This window comes from Ciconia boyciana, chromosome 2 (genome assembly GCF_034638445.1).
Source record: "Ciconia boyciana chromosome 2, ASM3463844v1, whole genome shotgun sequence".
NCBI classification, from domain to species: Eukaryota; Metazoa; Chordata; class Aves; order Ciconiiformes; family Ciconiidae; genus Ciconia; species Ciconia boyciana.
In genome coordinates, this window is record NC_132935.1 from 41,992,674 (window position 1) to 42,012,733 (window position 20,060).

The window sequence follows — 20,060 nt, forward strand, 5'->3', positions numbered from 1 at the left end:
TCATCTATGAGTGCAATCTATGAGGAAAGTGAACAAAATTGTTTTGTCTATGAGAAGATGATATACATATCTGCACATATAAACAACTGTATAAATAAATACATATATATTTACACACACATATTTATTAAAACATATGTGAAGAACATAAATATTGTCCATTTCCACTGGGAGTATGACAACAAGGAATGCAGCAAAGAAAATTCAGGTTGGATATTGGACAAATACTTATTCATAGATGCTGTTAGTCATTTGTACAAGCTACATGCAAGTGTTGCAGATTTCCTTCAAATAGCTGCTTTTACAAATTGATTAGACAAACAGTTCTGGCGGATGATATCACTGGTTTTCAAACTGTGATGTGTCGCTTCCTTAGATTCTGTGAACTACTCCTAAGAGGTCCCTGAAAGACAATTAGCAAAAGCAAACCTCTTCTCAGTATATACACCACTTCTCATATTCATGTTTATGGCTCCACAAATTGAAAATGTTTGAGTAACACTGATCAACGTATACATGATTCATCCTCAGCACAGAGATTCGATTAGACAATCTCTTGAGGCCTACAAGCCTATAATTTTTTTTATTCCTATGTGAAAAATTACATCCCCTCTGTGAATCTATTTTTTTACTTATAAAAATGCAAATAGCAGTATTTTTGTACCTCACAAGATCGTGTGAGTAAACACATTATAAATTACTCGTATACAATGGCAGTCATATGAACTAAGTGTTTTATATGAACTAAAGGATTTTATTTACCCCCCCCCTTCCACATAGGTTTTTTTTTTAGGTTTTGAACACCTGGCAGAACTTCACCTCCTTCACAGCTGCCCGGGCAGCATCTGTCACACACACTACGGGCAGAAAGAATCTCACTGCAATGGCATTATATTTACAATTTTTATTTAAATGCAAGTAAATAGACTCTTTCACTAGGTAATAAAGCGTGCCCTTCCCTCCGTGTGCACACGAAGACGATTTTCGGCCCAGGCATTACGCTCCCTGGCCGCCCCGGGAGGCCGGGCCCACGGTCACCCGGGCCCGCAGCGGCCGCGTTTCCACACCCAGCCCCCGCTGCCGTGAGCCGCGGACACGGGTGGCACCTCCCTGCCAGCAACAACAAAAATAAAACGGCAGAAGCTTTAAGGAAAGTGATGGAGGGAGGGGTGTGGGTGGGCGGCTGCGTTCCCGTGGTGAAGGCCCCCCCCCCCGGCAGCCCGCAGCCCCTGCCCACCCCAGGCCCCCTCGGCCCGGAGGCCCCGAAGGGCCGCAGAGACGCCGCAGCCCGGGCGAGGGCGCAGAGCCCTCGGTACCGACAGGCTCCCTTCCCCGGCTGCTTGTGCCACCTTCCCCCGCCTCTCCGGCGGTATAAACGGGGCGGGCGCCCACGGCCGGGCCCGCCAGACCGGCTGCCTGCCTGCGGCCGCGGGCCGACCCGCTCTCCCCGCCTCCCTGAGGCGCGGCGCGGCCTGGCTTGGCCTGGCCTGCTGTGGCGGCGGCGGCACTACCTAGGCCGGCTCCATGGCTTTCATCCGCAAGCGGCGGCTGGAGCGGGAGCTGTACTCCAAGGAGAGGTGAGCGGCCCTGCTCCGCCGGCCCCGGCCACCCCCGCTCGGCCTCGGCCCCCGCGGCAGGGGCGGAGGGTGGGGGCGCGTCCCGCGGCGTAGCGCCGGCCTCGCCCGCTCCCTCGCCGGCGAGAGGGGCCCGGGGCCGCGGTGCTTCGGCCTACACCTCCCCCTCCTGCCCGGTCTGCTCCCTCCGCCGGGGCGGGGGCGGAGGAGCCCCCCGGGGCGGGGAGGCGGAGGGCCCGGCGGGGCGCCGCCGGTGACAGGGCCGCCTGCAGGGAGGCAGCCGACCCCGGCGGAGCGCCGGCATCAGAGGCCGGCTGCTGTCCTGGGCTTCGCCCTCGTTGTTGTTACTATTTTCATCAGATGGCTAATGATTCCCGAGAGTTAAGGCTGAAAAGGCTGTAGAACAGGCCTGGAAAAATACGAATGCCGCTCGCCTTGTGTAAACTGCGTGAAAACAGCGTCTGTAGATTTTTATTTATTTGTTCTCAGTTGTGTTAGTGGCATGGAGTTACAGCTCTGCATCACTACAGATGGAGTTGTTTGTTTTTTTTTTCCTGAACATTATAATCAGTGTATTGTCAGCCCTTAAATTACAGACTCTGTGATGGCTCTTTAAGGTGTTAAATTCAATTATCCTGTTCCTGTTTTCTGACTGTACTCTCTATTTTGTGTTCCTGTGGCTAACTGAACAGATAAGAAAGGCTTATCACACGTGCCTGAGTATATCCTGTATTTACTCCCTTATTTTTAGCTAGTGCCCTGCTTATCTGCATCTGGCTTGTCACAAAGTTTCAAAACCCTTTGCAATCTTAATATTGCAACGTAGGAAGTCTCTGCAAGGTGAGAGCAGTAGGTCAGCGAGGGTCGTGCCGTGGAGGGACACGGGTGTCTTCTCTGGTGGAGCAGGGCTCCCTGGTTGCCTCTTGGACAGCAGACTGGTCCTACGCGAGCCCTCTGCAAATTCCTGATGCGCCTGATGCTGCTGGTTATGCAGCACTGTTTATTGTTGGTGAGAAAACCACATGACAAAAGAGTTCGGCTCACTTTGTCTGTACAAATTCTGATTCATAGCTATTCAGCCCATGAAGCTACTGCAATTTTTGAAGTGTTTTCAAAGTACAGGCATATTCTGGATCACTTTTGGTTTTATTGAGTATCTTTTCCTTGCTGCTTTTGGGGGCTGCTGTCGTTTCAGTTATGTACGAGGGGCTGCAGGGAGAATGGATAAACTTCCTGTGTAGAAGGAAAAGAGAAGGATTTTTAGTTTTGAAGTAAAACATGTTAAGTATAGGAAAAGCTAGAAGAATTACTATATTAGCACTGTTAAGGATTTATTGTAAATAGTCTTCTTTTTTTTGAGAAGGTGAAGAAAAGGCCAAAACTCATCAGACTTGTCCCAAAGAACGCACGTGAGATCTAAATCTCTTCTAAAAAGCCCTGAAAACAAAACCAACATATCGATGTCTGTCAGCATTACTGATCTGCAGTTATTGAAAGCCTCTAATGAGAAATATTTTTCTTTGCTCATATTTGGCAGGATTTTAGGATCTTATTATTTGAACTTGTAATTTGAGCACTTCATGAAAGATGAGTCTTGTTCTCATTTGCACTAGTGGCTTTTCCTATCTAAGTATCTGCAAGCTCATTTCTCTGTTTCTTCCCCTTGTCTAACAATTGGTATTTGTGTAAAATAAAAGTAAATTTATATATATTTTGTACCTTGTATCAGGTCTTCTTCCTGTGCTTTTCTAAATTAGGAAATCTTAAAAACGTTTAAGTGATTTAAAAGGTTTTGGGCTCTGAAATATCAAATGAGAAATATCAAATTCTGTCTCCTGTTTTCCTTATAGTCCTGCCTTAAAACAGTACCAAAAAAAAAAAAAGCTCTCTATATCACTTTTTTGGGGATTTTGAAGGGATAGCCTCTGAGAGCTTTTCTTTTCACCTTCTTGCTGGGTAATTGTTACAGAGACACCAACTCCTGCTTCAAAGCTTCTCTTGGTTTACGTAATCTTGGTGTAGATATTTCCTAGTGAGATGACCAGACTGTCTGAAACTTTGTGGCAACTACATTTCATGTGTGGTTTGTTTTTTTGTTTGTTTGGGGTTTTTGTTGTTATTTGTACATTGCTTTATACAAAAATGTAAGCTACAAAAGTTCTGGTTAAGAGTACTGTGAAACTTAGTAGGTAAAAAGTTAATCTTCTTATGCAGTTGCTTTGGGGGGAAGGAAGATCAGATCAGTTTTAAGTGATCTGAAAAACATTATTTCCTCTTAACTAATTAGTTGGACTGCTTTAGTGTCTGGTTACATAAACTTACTTTTCTGACTGTATGCAGTTTTCTAGAAGAAAACAAGAAACTACTGAACTGTCCTGTGTGTGCACACTGAGAACAAGCAGCAGGTTTTACTTTACATGTGATTAAACAAATCCATGTCCCTACTGAGCAGGGTTCATTCTGGCAGGAATTTTCCCTTCAAATTCATCTGTATTGGTAGACATCTATTTTCACTTTGCCCAGGTGTTGAGTAAAGAAAGATGAGCTATTATGTCCCTTTTTAATTAGTGTTGTGTGCATGCTTACGTAATTTAATCTTTAAAATATTCAGCATTCATGAGTCAGAATCCTTTTTTACAAACAATTTTAGTTGCAAAACTTGAAATTAAATGGTGTGGTGTGCCTCAGGTTGTTGCTCTCTTTACAGATCAAGTTCTCGGTTCTGTTGGTGGTGTGCCCAAAGACAGCCAAGTTTAACGATACAGAGGTTCTTTATAATACAGTTCTGCTGTTTTGTCTTGCACACTGCTTGGCCTCCTGTTTGAGGTGTTCATGTCTTCTGCTGGGAACATCACTCATGCGAAGCGACCTACTGGCAGCATGTAGGTCCTGCGGATGGATCTTTTGTATGACGGTTGCTTGGGCATTTGGGTAATTTTTTTTTTTTTTTTTTTTAATCTGTAGCCTTATCTTACTCTCTTGGGACAAAATATACATAATGAAGGCTTTTATTCAAACATCAGCAAATGAGTCCTACAGCTGGCCTATAGATACTTTGCTCTTGTTAGGAGGAGGTTTAATTTTAGAATTGTTTTTACATAGCTGTGGGCTGCTGCTGGATTGGGCTGGCCTGCTTTTTCATCCCTGGCAATGTCCTTCCGTTATCAGGATTGTACTTCCAGTGTTGGGTCAAGTGACTGTGCAAGGTGTGTTGGATCAGCCACTTGAAACCCTTGTGTCCAAGTAGATCTCCAGCATGTGCTTTCCTGATGAAGTGATGGAAATGGTAAGAATTCAATCACAGATTAAGAATTTAAAGCAGGATCAATGGGGTACCTCTCTGGGTGGTATAAACGGGATTTTGCCAAGACACTGGTCCCTGCACTTTTGTTCCTGTGTCCAATTTGAACAAGTCCAGTGCTTCAGTTGGTAAGTGACATTGGTATATAAAATAAATTGTGGGTTTGGTTTTTTTTGTTTTGTTTTTTTTCCCCCCGTGTTGTTGGATCTCAGATGAGATCTTTTCAAACTGAAGTATAGAGGGACATGCACATCAAGCACAGTGACAGTAAGATTCTCAAGTAGACTAAGCCTGATAAAACACACTCTTTATTTGGAGGATATTTTATAGCATCTTGGCAGGACTTATAAACCCCAGGTTGTAGTTTGTAAAGTGTAATTCACTTCTTTGTTGCATACTCTGAAAAATGCTAGGAATGTTTGGGTGCCATGTGGCTTCCCAAACCTTGTGTATAGGGGTTGACATCATATGAGGTGAAGTTTTGCGAGTGTTTTCCTGCTACTTAGTGTCGTGCCTAGTTTTCCTGTATGCCTTGGGTGTGTTCTTGACTCATGTTCCTCAGCCCTTTTTGGAGCTGCAATTACAGGGGAGCTTTTTGAAAAAGACAAAAATGAACAAGTCACTTTCAACTTTATATTTAGAAGAGAGCAACTAGAGTTCTTCACTGCTTTGTTCATTCACCAGCCTTACCTTGTGTCACCCCTATCTTTCTGCTGCTGTAGATTAAGTTCTGGTTTTCTTGGCAAGGTGCTTGCCTTCCCCTCGCTCCATGCTGCTCCTCAAATCAGTACTGATTCCCTTCACAAGAAAATACCTTCCACATCACTTCCATATGAGTTTTTCAGATTTTTCTTAATATAATTTTTCTGGGACAATACAAAGACAGGAATTTGAAATAAGTCTTCAAGTGAAATTATATTAGCATGCTTTAATTTACCTCTCCCCTTAAGTGTAGTTACTTACCTTTGAAGCTCAAACAGCTCCGTCATATGCTATTAAAAGATTAACTCTTTACTCCACTAGGTTCTATATACTTCTAACACTGGGTGGGAATTGAAGATGTTCCAACACAAAAGCTGTTAGAGCCTTCATTAAGTTTCTGGGGGTGTGTGGAAGTGTGTGTGACTACCTTATACTGATTATCCACTGCCTCCCTTCCTCCCCCCCCCACCATACATCCCCAAACAGACAGACATAATTGTGACTGAACAATCTTCCTTCTGTTTCAGACCTGGGAAACTCCGTATGTTCTTTAAAGTTGTTGGTTTTTTTTTTCTTTTTTTTCCAGCTATGTGACTTGTTATAATAGAAGATGTTCCCTTACCTAGCATGTTCTTCCCCCTCTCCCCCTGGCCCCCCAAGCTGCTTCTGTTGATTTCAAATACAGGATTTGCATTAAACCTGAGATGTCACAGCTTAAGTGCCCTTCCATCCACTCTAAAGCTCAAGGCTTTGCCCTGGTGGGGATGGTGGCTACCAATTAATTTCATCCTGGAAAGTGAAACTGCCTCTTTCTCAGCTTCTCTGACAGCAGAGCTGCTGAGCAGGCTTGCTGCCTCCCAAAGGGTAAGGTCTTGTTCCTGGCCACCTTGTTCTTTCCCCTGACCCTTTCACATTGTACCGTCTCTGGTACTTCATGTTCCCTTCCATGGACTGATTCAGGTTACTAAATCTGTGCAAAACTGTCCTGGGGAAACTCCACAGCTCTGAACAGAAGCTTGTATTCTGATGTATCTGTTAATGTGATAGCTTTTGCAGATGGAAGTGGATGGTCTCCACAACTATAAGTAGGTTTTGAGGCATTACAAATTGGTGTGCTAGGCTGGACCAGTGAAGCTACTGAAGCTTTTTTTTCCCCCCCTTAAGTTTCAAATGATCATATATATTAAGAAAATACCATCTTCTCAGAAGTTTTCTGAAAGCTTGTTCGCTATTGGATAGCAATACTACAACTTTGAAGATGAAGACCAGACTGTTAAGAAGCTATAATACAAGGCATTGAACATCTTTTAAACTCTCACCCCTTGCAGGTACTTTCATGGGGTTTGAGCTTTCTTTGAAAATCTTGTCTAATTTGTTCCTGTCATTTTCAAAATAATATATTAGTTTTTTTAAAATAGTCTAGTATGTCAAGTTCAATATACAAGAGAAAATGGTAAATGATCCCTGAAGACATGACTGTGGCTTACTAACTTCGTCAGTCTGTTGCAAGCCATTAAATAGAATGGTGACCACAAAATTTGTGAACGTAAACCTGTAAAATGTGCCTTTATTAGGAAGCCAGCATAAAAATATCCTGTAATACACTTTAAGGTGTGAGTTTTATTGCTTGATTTTAAAGGATTTTGCATCAACAGATACGTGAGTTGCTTGCCAAGAGAAGATATAGCATTACCCTTCTCTAAGTAGATTTTTAATAAATGCTGATTAAATCATTTATACTTGAGAAGTTTCAAGTAACAATTGGGTTTTACATTTTGAAAATTATTAAAATGAACCACTTGCTGATGATAAGAAAAATATCTCAAACTTGATCCTTTTCTGTTTGCCTGAAACAGAATAGTTTCTGATATTTAATTATTACTGTATTATAAGAATACAAAGTTTGAGAGCAGCAGGCAAATACAGAAGATCCCTTTGATTTTTATGAAAAAACACAACTGTTTGTGTTAGAACCAGAACTGTTTTTTTCAGATACTAGTTCTTGCTGATAATTTAAAAGGACAAAAAAAAATCTTTTTAATTTTAGATATGATAGTATTTTTGTACATTTCCCAGTTAATACTTATGGTTTGCTTTTGGGGGGAAAAGATTTTTTTTTTTTGATAGGTTTCTTTAATTTTTTTTTTTTTGGGGGGGGGGACACAATTGCATTATTGAAGTTGTCCAGTCCTTCTCACTGGAAGACCAGTTTGCCTGACTAATTGCTGAGGTTGAGGGGGTTTTTATGTCTTGGGGTCAGACTTGAAGGCAAGGGAGGGTAGACTGGGAACAGGCTTGCTTAGTCTTACTTGATTTGACATTGGCTTTGTGATCCAGGCTGTTCTTCCAGGGTAGTGTGGTAAGTCACAGGCTTACAGCGTGTGCTGTTAATGACTCAGCACAGGGAACAGTACAGCTGCTCAGTGGCTGAAGACCAAAATACAGTTCTCAACTGTTGCAGATTTAATCAGTTTCTTATACAGGGTATCATGCATTCTCTTCCTACTGTTATTTGTTGGTGTTTTGGTTTTATTTTTTCCTCCTGTCATGTGCAGAAGAATTAAATTACTATTTTAGATCTATACTAAGTGTGCATACAAATTCCTGTCGTAGGACTACATGGCAGTTGATAGTATATAAATTTTCTATGTCAGTCATCTTGATATCACAAGTGTCTTTGGAATACTTTCTTTAGCTCTTTGGAAGACAGTCAGCCTAAAGTCCATATGCTTAGTTGCATGTTGAAGATCCCCATTGCTTTAATTGTATAGCTATTGTGATTGATTTCTGATTTTTTTCAGGCCTTCACAACACTGTGTTTGCCTACTCATGCGACATGCCAGAGACTGATCTGTTTCATTGCTATCTGTAAATACTTGTTAAACCTCCTGGCAAGCCTGAAGTATCATCCTGTGCAGTGGTGGTTCTCAACAGGGACCCTGTTGATACAATAACTATCAGTGGCTCTATTTACTTATGTGGAAGAAGTCTTGCTCTGTGAAGATAAAAAGCTGTGACTATACTCTAGGAATATCTGATGAAACTTGACTTTTCCTTTTTTTGGCAACCCTATGGATCATTAACACAGACAAATGAAATTTAAATACTTAAGCAGTAAGGACTGAGATGAGTTGAGAGATTCCAGAAATCATGCTTCATAATCTCCAAAGTTCGTAATTAGCAGTAACGTGAACTGGTCTAGATTTGTTAGCCAGTAGTTGAGATGCAAGTCTGAAAATTTTGGTTCCACTTATGGTATCATAACTAGAACTTGAAAACTTACTTGTAGAAATGAAGGTAAGAGGTACTATTGTCATGAGCGATCGAAAGAGAACAACAAGAGAAAAGGAGACGCAAAAAGATCCAGGGAGCTGGAACACACTGGCAGTATCATGAAAAAGAGTTAAAGATAGACTTGGTACGTGTACGCAAACAGTTGGACTCCAGGAAAAAGAATAGCAATATTTCTTCTTAGCTAATGATGTCTTTAATCATACTTTCTTTTGTCTTGGTGAAGAAGCAGACAGTGAAATCATGGGGTTTGAGGAATACTTTATGGCCAAGAAAGGTGGAATTTTGGAAGGTGGAGTTTTTGTGACAGAATCTTTGGACAGGCTGAAAGTTTGTCCCAATTGCAATGGGTGCTTGAGAAGAGTAGAGATTGGTGATTGTATTTGTGGAGATTTGATGTCTGGCTCTGTCTGTCTGCAGAAATGACTCATAGCAGCCTGAAAATACAGGAAAATGCAGTTAGAGTAAATGGACTTGCAAGTAGCAGAGTAGCAACAAGCACAGAAATGCTTGCAAGAGACTGCAGAACCACCTGGAAGGCTCTGTGGAGAGCATGGGGGGAAGGATAAAATGTGGAAAATGCACTTGGCCTATATGACGTACAATGTTTGGAGTAAAACGCTTTAACAACTGCCAGCAATACAACCCTTTTTCAAGACAGCAAAGCTGAGATCAGAAAGTGAGCATGAGATTACGGCACAGGAGGTTGCTGGTCTCCAGCAAGGAGCTCTACAGCGATGCTGTCTCTGTAAAACTGGATAGTGAGTAGTCGTGTGGAAGAGACACAGAGAAACTAATAGCAAAAGGGTAAACTGGATGCTGCTAGTAGGTATTGTATTTAAAAAGGAAGAAGCCTACAATTTCCCACAGTACCTAGTTAGCCTATATGAAGAGTTTATCTTGAGGTTTTGTGCATACCTTGTGCCTTATTTTGTTCATGAAATAATCTGATGCAGCAGGAGTGAGGATCATGCCAGGGAAGGTGTACCTCAAATCCTTCCCAGTAGCCCACAGCTTCTGAGTTTGGGAAGGTGAATTGATAAGTAAGGTGTTGAGTATAAGGACACAACAGTTTCTAGGGGATGGTTATCTTGAAAAATTTGAAAGAAATAAATCTTGGTTTATGTATTTTGGCTTATGTAAGCATGTTGTAGTTACTGTGAATAACAGAGCCAATGTTTTAATGTATAAACATGGCTTATCTTGAATATATGAAGGATTCCTGCATTTACCAAAAACTTAAAAGGAAAGTCTAGTAATTACCAGTGCTGCCAACAGGTGAATTTGGAAAGAGTATAAAAATGTGGGGAGTTTGTCAAAACAATAGGTAGAGACGAAGGAAAGAGCCCAAGAATGAAGAATTTCAGAAATTAGTTCTATCAGCCAGGCGTTACCAGTTTTCTTGGAAGAAAAATTGTGGGACCATGAACGTCATTGCTGTGAAGCTGATTGTTCCCTATGTCAATAGTGTCTGTTCCCTAATGAAAGAGCGTAGATTTTTTTTTCAAACAAAACTGGGTATTACCTTTGTTCTTAACTTTTTTATTTAAATATTTTGGCTTGTGGATAATAAGCTGAATTTATATGCTTATGCATACTAGAAAGAAAAACATTCTGATGGTGAATTGGTCTTTATATATCATAACGTAGCTTTTTAATAAAGCTTTCAATCAAAATGTGATAAGACTTGCTAGATCTGAGTTTGCAAAATCCCAGAAATTTTAAGTTTGTCCCAGATGATTTCAACAGGATGATGTGTTGAAAAATGGGATTTAATGGTAACTGTGTGGAAGCTGCTATGGTTTCATATTCGTGTTCCCCCTTAGATTGTAAACTGTTCCTAGTGAAGCTATTTTTCATCAAACTGCAGAGCTAGACCTTCTTTTTAGCTTCCTGAAGGTGACTGATCAAAATAAATACGAAAAGAATGGTTTGGCTCCTTCAAAGGCAGCAAAGCCTCAAACTTGGAAATTCAGTTTACATTTGTTGAAAGGACATGCTTTCATAGGTGGCAGTAAGTTTGAAGAACAGACTTCTGTGAGAAATAGAAGGCAGCTGAAGTTATGTCTTCTGAGAAAGGATATGTGAAGGCAAAGTCCCTAAAACCCCACTAGAAACTAGAGATATTCAAGAACCATACAATAACAGCAACTAGGGTAGAGGCTGAAGAGACCTTTTGAGATTTGTGTTGAATTTTCTTAAGGAGTTTTGTATGGCATATACTGTTCTAACTCTTATGTTTTCTAACATTTTAACAGTTGTTTCTTAATGGCATCATAAAATATGCTCTCAAGAGAGGAGGGGTAAAGTTAATGCCATTTTGAAAAAGCAGCAGAGCATTAGGACAAAGTGTGTTGGACGCACACAAGCAGTTTTGAGTATATGGACCCACTGTTACTTGTAGTTACAGTAAACCTTTGTTGTTATGTTCTGTTTAATATAACAGACACAACACAGATCTTACGTGAACAAGATGTATTTTCCAATAACACTGTTTTTTCTATTGTGAAATATGCTTTCTTAACGAGCAGGCTATTCAGTACATTCAGTTCATTTTGTGAACTCTCGACATGTTTACTGCTATTTGAATACTGCTCTGGGGACACTTGGCATCTATTAGCATTGTCACGGGCATTTCTTGTGAAGCACATCACGAACACAGTACAAAAAGCTCAAAGCGTGGATATGAATAAATACTAAGTACTTCTGCAGATCAGACCAGCGCCACACACAAACTAACTGTTGTACTTCCAACTGAAGTGATGTAAGATGTTTCTTCTCCTGCTGTGCCAATAGCCACTGGCATTCCCCACAGCTGAAACACATAGGTGACCATGTGTTCACCCTGTTAGTAAAGTTGGTGAGTTTAATCACTTGCAGCAGTTTGAGTCGTTAGAGAATGCAGTTTCATGTTATATCTAATCTAGCCTATTTGCATTTACCTCGTACCAGCACTGGCATTACTATGATCCTGCAATTAAATACTTTGGAAGACTTCAAATTTTTTATTATTATTTATTTTTTTGTTGGTGAGGTTTGCTGTCTATTGGATTAGTCCATAAACAGGTTTCCTGTGGGGTTGAACAGGCACTGGTACAGAGGAAGTGCAGAAATGTGGTTGGAGAGGAAGGTAATGCTTCCTCAGAGGGTATCCATCGAGTGGCTCAGGTGTGTTGTAAAAGCCTTGGCCATGTTTTCACTTAACACTTTAGACCAATGTAACTTGGCTTTGCTTCAGAAAGATCTAATCTTCTCCATTCCAAATGATTAGTTCCTGCTGCTCCTTTTGTGTCATTGCATACTTTGACTGGCATACACTGATCAAGGCTAAACTGATGTTTACTGGGGGGAAAGCCTGGCTATGTTAGGATAGTTCCCACCTGAGACATATGAACAGAATCAAATATCTAACCTTATATATGTTGGAAGAGCATCAGTCGATCTTCTTCACGTGTACACAAATGTTCCATATGGGTTTGTTCTTCTAAAAAGTTAATTTAAATTAATTCATTCTTGGGGTGTGCGGCACAGCACAGAAATCAGTGAAGACTTCCCAAACACTTGATATATTTTATTGATAATACTAACTGTTATGGTGTTTTCTTTTTGAATAAATAATTTTTATTTATTTGTAGGTTTTCACTGCTTCTTCTTAACCTGGAGGAATATTACTTTGAACAGCACACAGCTAACCATATTATAAATATAGGTTGCAGAGACGAAAGGTACAAAACTCTTACATACATTAATTTACTGGAGTTGTTCTAGTCTCATGTATCTCTAACACGTACACAACTACTTTCTTTTTTATTGTTCCTTTTAGAAAATGCAGAGGCTCTCTAAAAATTTGCTCAAAGTCAATCATTTTTGAACCGGATGACAATATCCAACCCATTATCAAGGTAAGCAGTGCAAACTTGCAATTTCTTGGTAACAAGATTCTCTTTAAAAACCTTTTAAGAAGGAGTATGTATTTTTATAACTTGCTGCAGATACCACTGAGAGACTGCATTAGTATAAAAGCCCCAGAAGATAATGAAGCAAATAACCCTTTCACACGGTACGTGAATTTGAGTTACTGTATATATGTATTTAACTCCTTTTAAAGCTGAAATGCCCATCCCTTCAAATATCTTATTTACATTTTAGGGATACGTCTGGAGGGATTTCTGTTGTATGTAACCAGGTAAGACCTGCATATAACAGATTCTTGATGTATAAATGAGCGAGGTTATGTTCTTTAATGGCGTCTTTCTCAAAGCTGGAGTCTTAGCGTGGGGGGTTAACTGGAAACAAAACTAATCAGTGTCAAAAACTTAGCATTAATGTGAAGCTGTTGATGCTGGAAATTTCAAACTGTTAATGACTTCATTAAGTCATTCATTTGATAAAGTCAGCTTTTTGCACTGTGCATTTTATAATGGAGCTTAGGGCAATTTTAGAATTGAACAAAAAAGGAGAATAGACTGAAATTAAACTGGTTATTAATAATCTTTGTTTTGATCTTGCTATATTGCTTTCTCCTGCTTTCTGCAGCATGTAGTGGTAATGGCAAAGCCATCTTGATCCTTGCAGTTCAGCTTTGTGAAAACATTGGACTGTGCTATATGTCCACCAAATAATTTTCAGTAGCTGTGCTGAAATATTGGGTTCAAGTTTCAATCATGAGTTGTGATTAACTTGGATATATTCATGCTTAATGTTAACTAAGGGAATATACTTCAAGCTTTGATAAATTGCAGCTGATAGGTGTTCGAAAGCTGTAAAAGTTTCCAAAAAATGTTCATGTTTTCATTTCAGGAAAGAACTGAGATGAGGTGGGAAATATCCTTTTAAACATTCTAGCAATACATAAAATTGATAGCCTTGCTAAGTTAAGTACAGCTGCAGTCAAAAACAAACTCAAGCATTTAATGTTATCTATGCTGGAGAAGTTTGTGGACTGTGTTAAAGTAATCAGTGTATTTAATTTCCTCTTGAAACTGCTTCTGTGAAGAGTACTGTGTAGCCAAGGTTTCTTGTGTTGGCAGGTTTTTTTGTGTATTGAGTGTTTTTAAAAAAGGTATTTCTAATTGTTTGATGTAATTGTTCCACCATACATTATTAGTATATGTTCTGAAGAACAAATAATTATAAAAACATCCGATAGGAAAGGAGAATTAACTTTTAAAATGGCAGGTGTGGTTAGCACCCTCCCACTCCCTGCCCTTTCCATGTGTAGCTTGCCAGTCATCCTCCTATCTCTGGGGAAACGTTCTGAAATAGTTGGGTGGCATCATAAATGCTGGTATTTTGTATAAAAGGCATAGGGACTTTAGAGTATGAAGTACTCATTGGTTGTACTTATGACAAATCATGATCTAATTATAAATATTTTTTCTAAGTAGAATTTCTACTTTGTAGGAAACTGCACGTAGCGAATAATTGGAACATCTTAAACATCTTCGCCTTTTCAAGCTCAAAAAAAATTGTTAATGCATAGCTGGATAAGAAGCTTTGCTTTACATAACAGGCAACTTAGAAACTAACGGCTATAAAATACAGCAAATGGAAATAATAATTGGAGATTATTTCAGTATTTTTTCTCAAGATAAAATTGGGGGAAAATCCTCCAAAATAGGAAATGAATACAGTATGCTAAAGTTTTTGCTCTGCTTGCCTTTTTTTTTTTAACTTGTATTGTCTACTTTTTCATGTAATTTGGGGCTCTCAATGTTTAATTATCCTGCAGAAGAGCGATCTGAGTGTAAAGCAGGTGTCTCTGATTCCTAGTCTCCTATGGCCTGATTCAAGTCTGTACATGCTGATTTCAGATGAAAGGCACTAAGTGCCATTATTTTTTAATGTAGCACTTAGAGAGCCATGCTGAGCTTGTAAGCTTCTAAGCATACCACTCACTTTTTTCTGGCTGGACAGTGCTGTGAGTGGTTGTGTGGTGAAGGTTGGCTCTGTTGTCAGCCAGTGGGAAGTGGGAAGGCTGTACGTGCCAGCCAGAAGGCTTCTGGCTAGAGAATGGTACAGCATCTGTTCTTGCAAGTTTAACATTGGCTCTTGGTTTGAGACTGCTGCCACAATGCCTTGGAGTGTCGAACCACAGGAGTGCTAGCTGTAGGAAGCAAACCGAGGCACTGGAAAAGGCCCTTTGACCGGACAAGTCTCTTGGGCCATGGAGTAGAAGACAGTTGGTAGTGCAGTCCAGTATGTTTTGTGCAGTTCAGAACATAGACCAATCCTGAGTCTTACACTCAGGCCTGAGATTTAGCAAGTTTGAGCCTTCCCTACAAACAGAGCAAAACCACAACTTATTTCTGGCTTGTCTTCTTTCAGACAGCAGATAGTAAGGTGATGTCTACAAACCAATGTGCTAGCAGTCAAGTCTTTCTATAGGAGTTGTGAGAATGTTCTGAAGAAGGGGAGTAGTTTCATGGGGGTTTTGGGGAGGGAAGATCCTCTTGGATGTGACAATAGCATCAGAGAAACAAAACTGTTCAAAAACATGCTGTTGGATGAGAGAGGAAATCTGGTGTTTATGGTGGTTGGAACTGGAAGCAAAATGTTTGGCAGTGGAAGAAGGGGTCCATTTGAGAAAGTTTACAGAGTAGTTTATGTTGTGAGTTGCCCCTGTGGGGTAATTCCCATCAGGATAGAATCCTAAGGGCATGAGCCACCAGATGAAAAGAGGGGGCGGATCCTTCCACTGAATGGGACTAGATGGCTGGCTGTGCATATTGGCTGTAATGTTGCAACTCCTTGAAGGTCATATGATTAGAATAAAACCCCACTAATAAACTACATAAGTAAGTAAGCCTCTGAACTACATTGGACATTTGCCCCTCTTGAAACTAGCTGCTGCAAAAGGTCATTGTATTTCTGCAGTTGGAGTAGCTAAAGCAGGATATTGCAACCCAGTATTTTGCTTGCTTAAACAGCATTCTTAGCTTTGTCTTTATCAGTACTTCTGATTTATTTTATTATTTTTTAAGGATTGAAACTGTTAACATCTCTTACTCTTTCAGGTTTTCCTCATTAAAGAAAGAAACATTATTGCACCCTATAAAACAGTAAGAGTAAGTATATATTTTTTCACTATTCTTAGCAAACTAATGCTTTGCAAGGATTTATGTTCTCATTTCTGAAAGAGTAAGATAATTATAATTTGAGGAATATGACAATAAAGCTTAAAAAAAAAAGTAATTGTGCATATTGATAAAACAAGTGTCTGAATTCTTCCATAATGTGTTTGTGATATTTCTTGGAGGATGTACTGCAGACTTGACACTTGCTATTTACCCTGATGTGCAGCTCTGTGGGCTCAAGAGTGAGAGCTGTCAGCTGGCTGCTGGTGTTCAGTGGACACTGCATCCTGGCTATATGGCTTCTGCTCACACCTGAGATGAGAGATTGCTAGTTGATATTTCCCAGCTGAGTGCTTCATGGTTCAAAGAAATGGCAGATAAGGCTGCTCACAGCAGAAATCAGAGCTTACTTCTGGTTGCTTTCTGCTGATGGGGTGGGTCTGCTCTGATTCGGAGCCTGGAGGCTTCAAGGCATAGAAGTAAGGGAATGCGAGATGGATTAAGACAGAAACACAAAATGAAAATGCAGAATCATTAAATACCATATTTGCCCAAGAATTGAAACAGACAGAATTATTTTTCTTAACATACTTGTTCAAGTAAGAAATTTCAAGAATGATGGTGTCCATAAATTTGCGTTACTGTAATGAACAGCAAAGAGGCAAGAGATGATCTCTGTTCTCTCAGACTGCTTTAGGTTGGTTTTGTGATTAGATCTATCTCTAAACTAGGATTTTTTAATTTTCTTTGTTTGTTTGCTTTATGCCATCAATTCTTCATGTCTTGAACCTGTTTTCTCTTCTAGTCCTTCTATTTTGTTTTGCCTCTATGTGCAAGATTTATTAAGTATCATACAAATATCTTATCACATTGCCAATACAGTGAAAGAGAAAAGAATCAAAAGGGCTATTTGGAAGGCTTTTCACTTTATTTTCTCCTAAGTCAAGATTAATTCATACCTAAAACGTTCCTGACAGTTAACCATTACAATTTACTTCACAAAAGTGCAGCTATGTTTCTGCATATTAAAACAAGAAATCTAGTTTGTCTTCAATCATCTCAGAATTTTTTTCTGTTGCTGCTGAATATCTTCTACTTGAATCATTGCCAGTTCCAGATGGGTCACAGAATGCTGGAATTTGGTAGTACATTTTATCTTCCATGTCTTGCATTGATTGTTTCAGATCAATTACAAAATACTGAGCTATTGTCTTTGCATATGGCTGGAGAGCTACAGAGAGAACTGCTCACAAAAGCTTTTACATTGTTGGCTGTAAGCAATCCTTGTAGACCATCCACTAGGATTTCTGAGAGCTGTGCTTTCCCTGTTGAAGGAAAATGGTGCTCTGGGTGAAATGTTACAAGGCTTTTATCTAAATTGCTACTGAATTTCTTGTCTCCCTTTGCTCCAGCTCCATTTGCTTCCTGAAGCATGCTTTCCCTCTTAGATTGCTGTCAGTTCAGCTCAGATCACATACATTACCGGGAAGATCATCTTGATTTCCATGTCTTCTTTCCTTCAGTTTTAGATTAATCCAGTTGTATCCACTGATTAATATCTTGATGTAGTCTTACTGATCACTTTTTTTTTTTAAAGTCTAGCCTGAGAAGTTACAAAACTCTACAGAAATGTGTTGACACAGTTTTATACTACATTCAGGGGTCATCAAGGGATCCCACCACCTTTGCTAAGTCTGAGTTATGTGTAAGAGTTAATATCAGTTGATCCATGCACATACTTTTAATATACTTAAGTCAAAACCAGAAATATGTACTATGAAATGATACTTAAAGCTGGGAAAACTTTGTAAAGGAAAAAATGAGTATGCCACATATGCTGGGTGATGTGTTAGTGGGGTTTTTATAAATGACTAGTCAAAACAGGTTGTGATTGGATTTGGGATCTTCTCAGCTCAAAACTATTTATGTAGAGGAGAATGATAACTTTTATAGCCCAGTCTTTAAAGATTTGATGGGCTGGTATCTTTTGTCTAAAAGATATACAGTAGCTGTTTAAATGTAACATGAAAACATGTCATGTTCTATATTTACATGTGTTTACTTGATGTTAAAATAGAGCAGGTACTAGTTCTACATTTACTGATGTTTACACTATATTAATTTGTTCACTCCAAAGCTATTATGTCCCATTATATTAAATAACGGACTAAATAATGCACAAAGAGCTTACTACAGGGAAGATATATTTGTAAAGAAAAAAAAATCAGGTTTAACATCTGCCTTTGGAATGTTTCAGGTATACTGCAACCTTTGATAGCATACTTTGTCCAGGTTTTAGAGTATTTTGATTTTGGTTTTAACTTTTTTTCCACTGAGCTTTATTTTAAACTCATTTGTCGTAAATGTACTTTTGGTTTTAGGGTAGAATGGAACACTTACTCCAACTGGATGTTGTTGGGAAACTAGGAGATGTTGTGCAAACTCTACATCAGGTATGTGGTTATTTGATATCACTACACACTTCATCACAGCATCTTTTTTGATATTTAATGGAGAGCTTTCATTAAATATTTATTCTCAAGGTGAAATTCTTGGAGTATCTATTTTTAAAATGTAGCAGTTGAACACAGCATCTAGTTCTGACAGCTGTCATAAGCTACCCATATTAGCTTTATCTATATACTACCACGCTGCATAGTAAAAGTAATAACATGACAGTAGCAATGAACAAACATGTCATACTTTAAAAAGAAATAATAGCTCTTTTAGTACTCTGTCACCAAGAATGCTAAAGCCCCTCCAGTTTCTATTGACTTCTGAGCTGTGTGGGAGATCTCTGTGCTATTTCACTTAAAGCTCATTGTTCTTTAGCTTTACAGGGCTTCTTGTCTAGATAAGATGGGAGATCAAGCTGCCATGGTAAGTATCTGATTATTTCTGATACCGCTGTTTAATAATGAAATTCTGGTATCACTGTTTAATGATGAAATTCTAATTGCATTTGAATCATAGACCACGTTAACTTTTTTTTCCTTCCACATTAGATAACTGCTATATTGCAATCGCGCTTGGCTAGAACTTCATTTGATAAAAACAGGTATCTTTCTAATCGCTTTCTACTGGGAAATGATTTTTAGCTTGTTGGTTGATTAGTCTACTGTATCAGTACTTAGTAGGTGCTTGTTTGGGGCAGCATAAGTTCTTTAATTCAGAGAGTTATCTTTGTATTCTGAACCATCTGGAATGGAGAATGGGAAATTCTGTGTTGTGAAGATGAACATGTTACTTCTTTATCTCTCCAAACTGTTCCATTTATATGTGAATTTGTTGCAAATTGGGCATCAGTATATGCCAAATAAAGTTCTGTATAGAAGAGTCAGCTGGCTTACCACTCTGAGACTGGTGCAGAACATAGCAACTTTCCTTTCTGGAGTGCCTGTTAAAGTAGAGGTCTCAACAAAAAAAGTTTCTTCATATTTAAAATAGCGTTAGTGAAGTCCCCATTCTGATGTCCCAAGGTTACAAGCTAACCTAAAACCTTTCCAGAGAATTTAAGGGTAGCTCTACGTAAGTAAGAACTGGAGGTAAACTTACTCCCTTTCTTCACTTGTAGATTTCAAAGCATTTCTGAAACGCTGCATATGGAATGTAAAGCAGAAATGGTGACACCACTGGTGACTAATCCAGGGCATGTGTGTGTTACTGATGCTAACTTGTACTTCCAGCCTCTTAATGGATATCCTGTAAGTGCCTCATAGATGGTCTTGCATATGATGTGAGCACGCTGCCCCTCTAGTGGACAGTTTTCATTTTCTGTATTGTTCCTCTTAAATGCACATGGAGCACATCTCCAAGAAGACTCTATTTTCAGTTATAATCAGAAGCTCCTTGGTTTTCCTTTGATCTGTGCTGCACTGTTGCATTCAGTGTATCTCTACCTCTGAGGCTTTATTCTGTGCTAACTTGCTTAAAGTTGACCTCTTACTGACAAAGCACAAAATATCCTTTGATCATTCTCTATTAATATTTAAAGATCACTTTTTGTAACATTTCGTTTAAGATAAATTTCTTAATCTCACTCTGTGATGCTGTTCCTACCTAGTGAGAGCTTTGTATACATTAGTTTATATTGGAAGATCTTAGCTAGGTTTTCCA

General features: G+C 39.4%; 1 protein-coding gene across 1 annotated transcript in view; it reads left to right on the forward strand.

Annotated features, from left to right (window-relative positions):
* Window positions 1-1,236: 1,236 nt before the first annotated feature.
* The window catches only part of NSMAF (neutral sphingomyelinase activation associated factor), a 41,370-nt gene continuing 22,546 nt past the window's right edge, over window positions 1,237-20,060 (forward strand). The window contains exons 1-10 of the mRNA XM_072852435.1: window positions 1,237-1,577; window positions 12,504-12,593; window positions 12,692-12,770; window positions 12,861-12,928; window positions 13,018-13,054; window positions 15,885-15,935; window positions 18,326-18,397; window positions 18,777-18,824; window positions 18,950-19,002; window positions 19,519-19,648. Coding sequence (XP_072708536.1) covers window positions 1,525-1,577; window positions 12,504-12,593; window positions 12,692-12,770; window positions 12,861-12,928; window positions 13,018-13,054; window positions 15,885-15,935; window positions 18,326-18,397; window positions 18,777-18,824; window positions 18,950-19,002; window positions 19,519-19,648 — 681 coding nt within the window. The 5' untranslated portion in view covers window positions 1,237-1,524. The remainder of the gene's footprint in view (window positions 1,578-12,503; window positions 12,594-12,691; window positions 12,771-12,860; window positions 12,929-13,017; window positions 13,055-15,884; window positions 15,936-18,325; window positions 18,398-18,776; window positions 18,825-18,949; window positions 19,003-19,518; window positions 19,649-20,060) is intronic.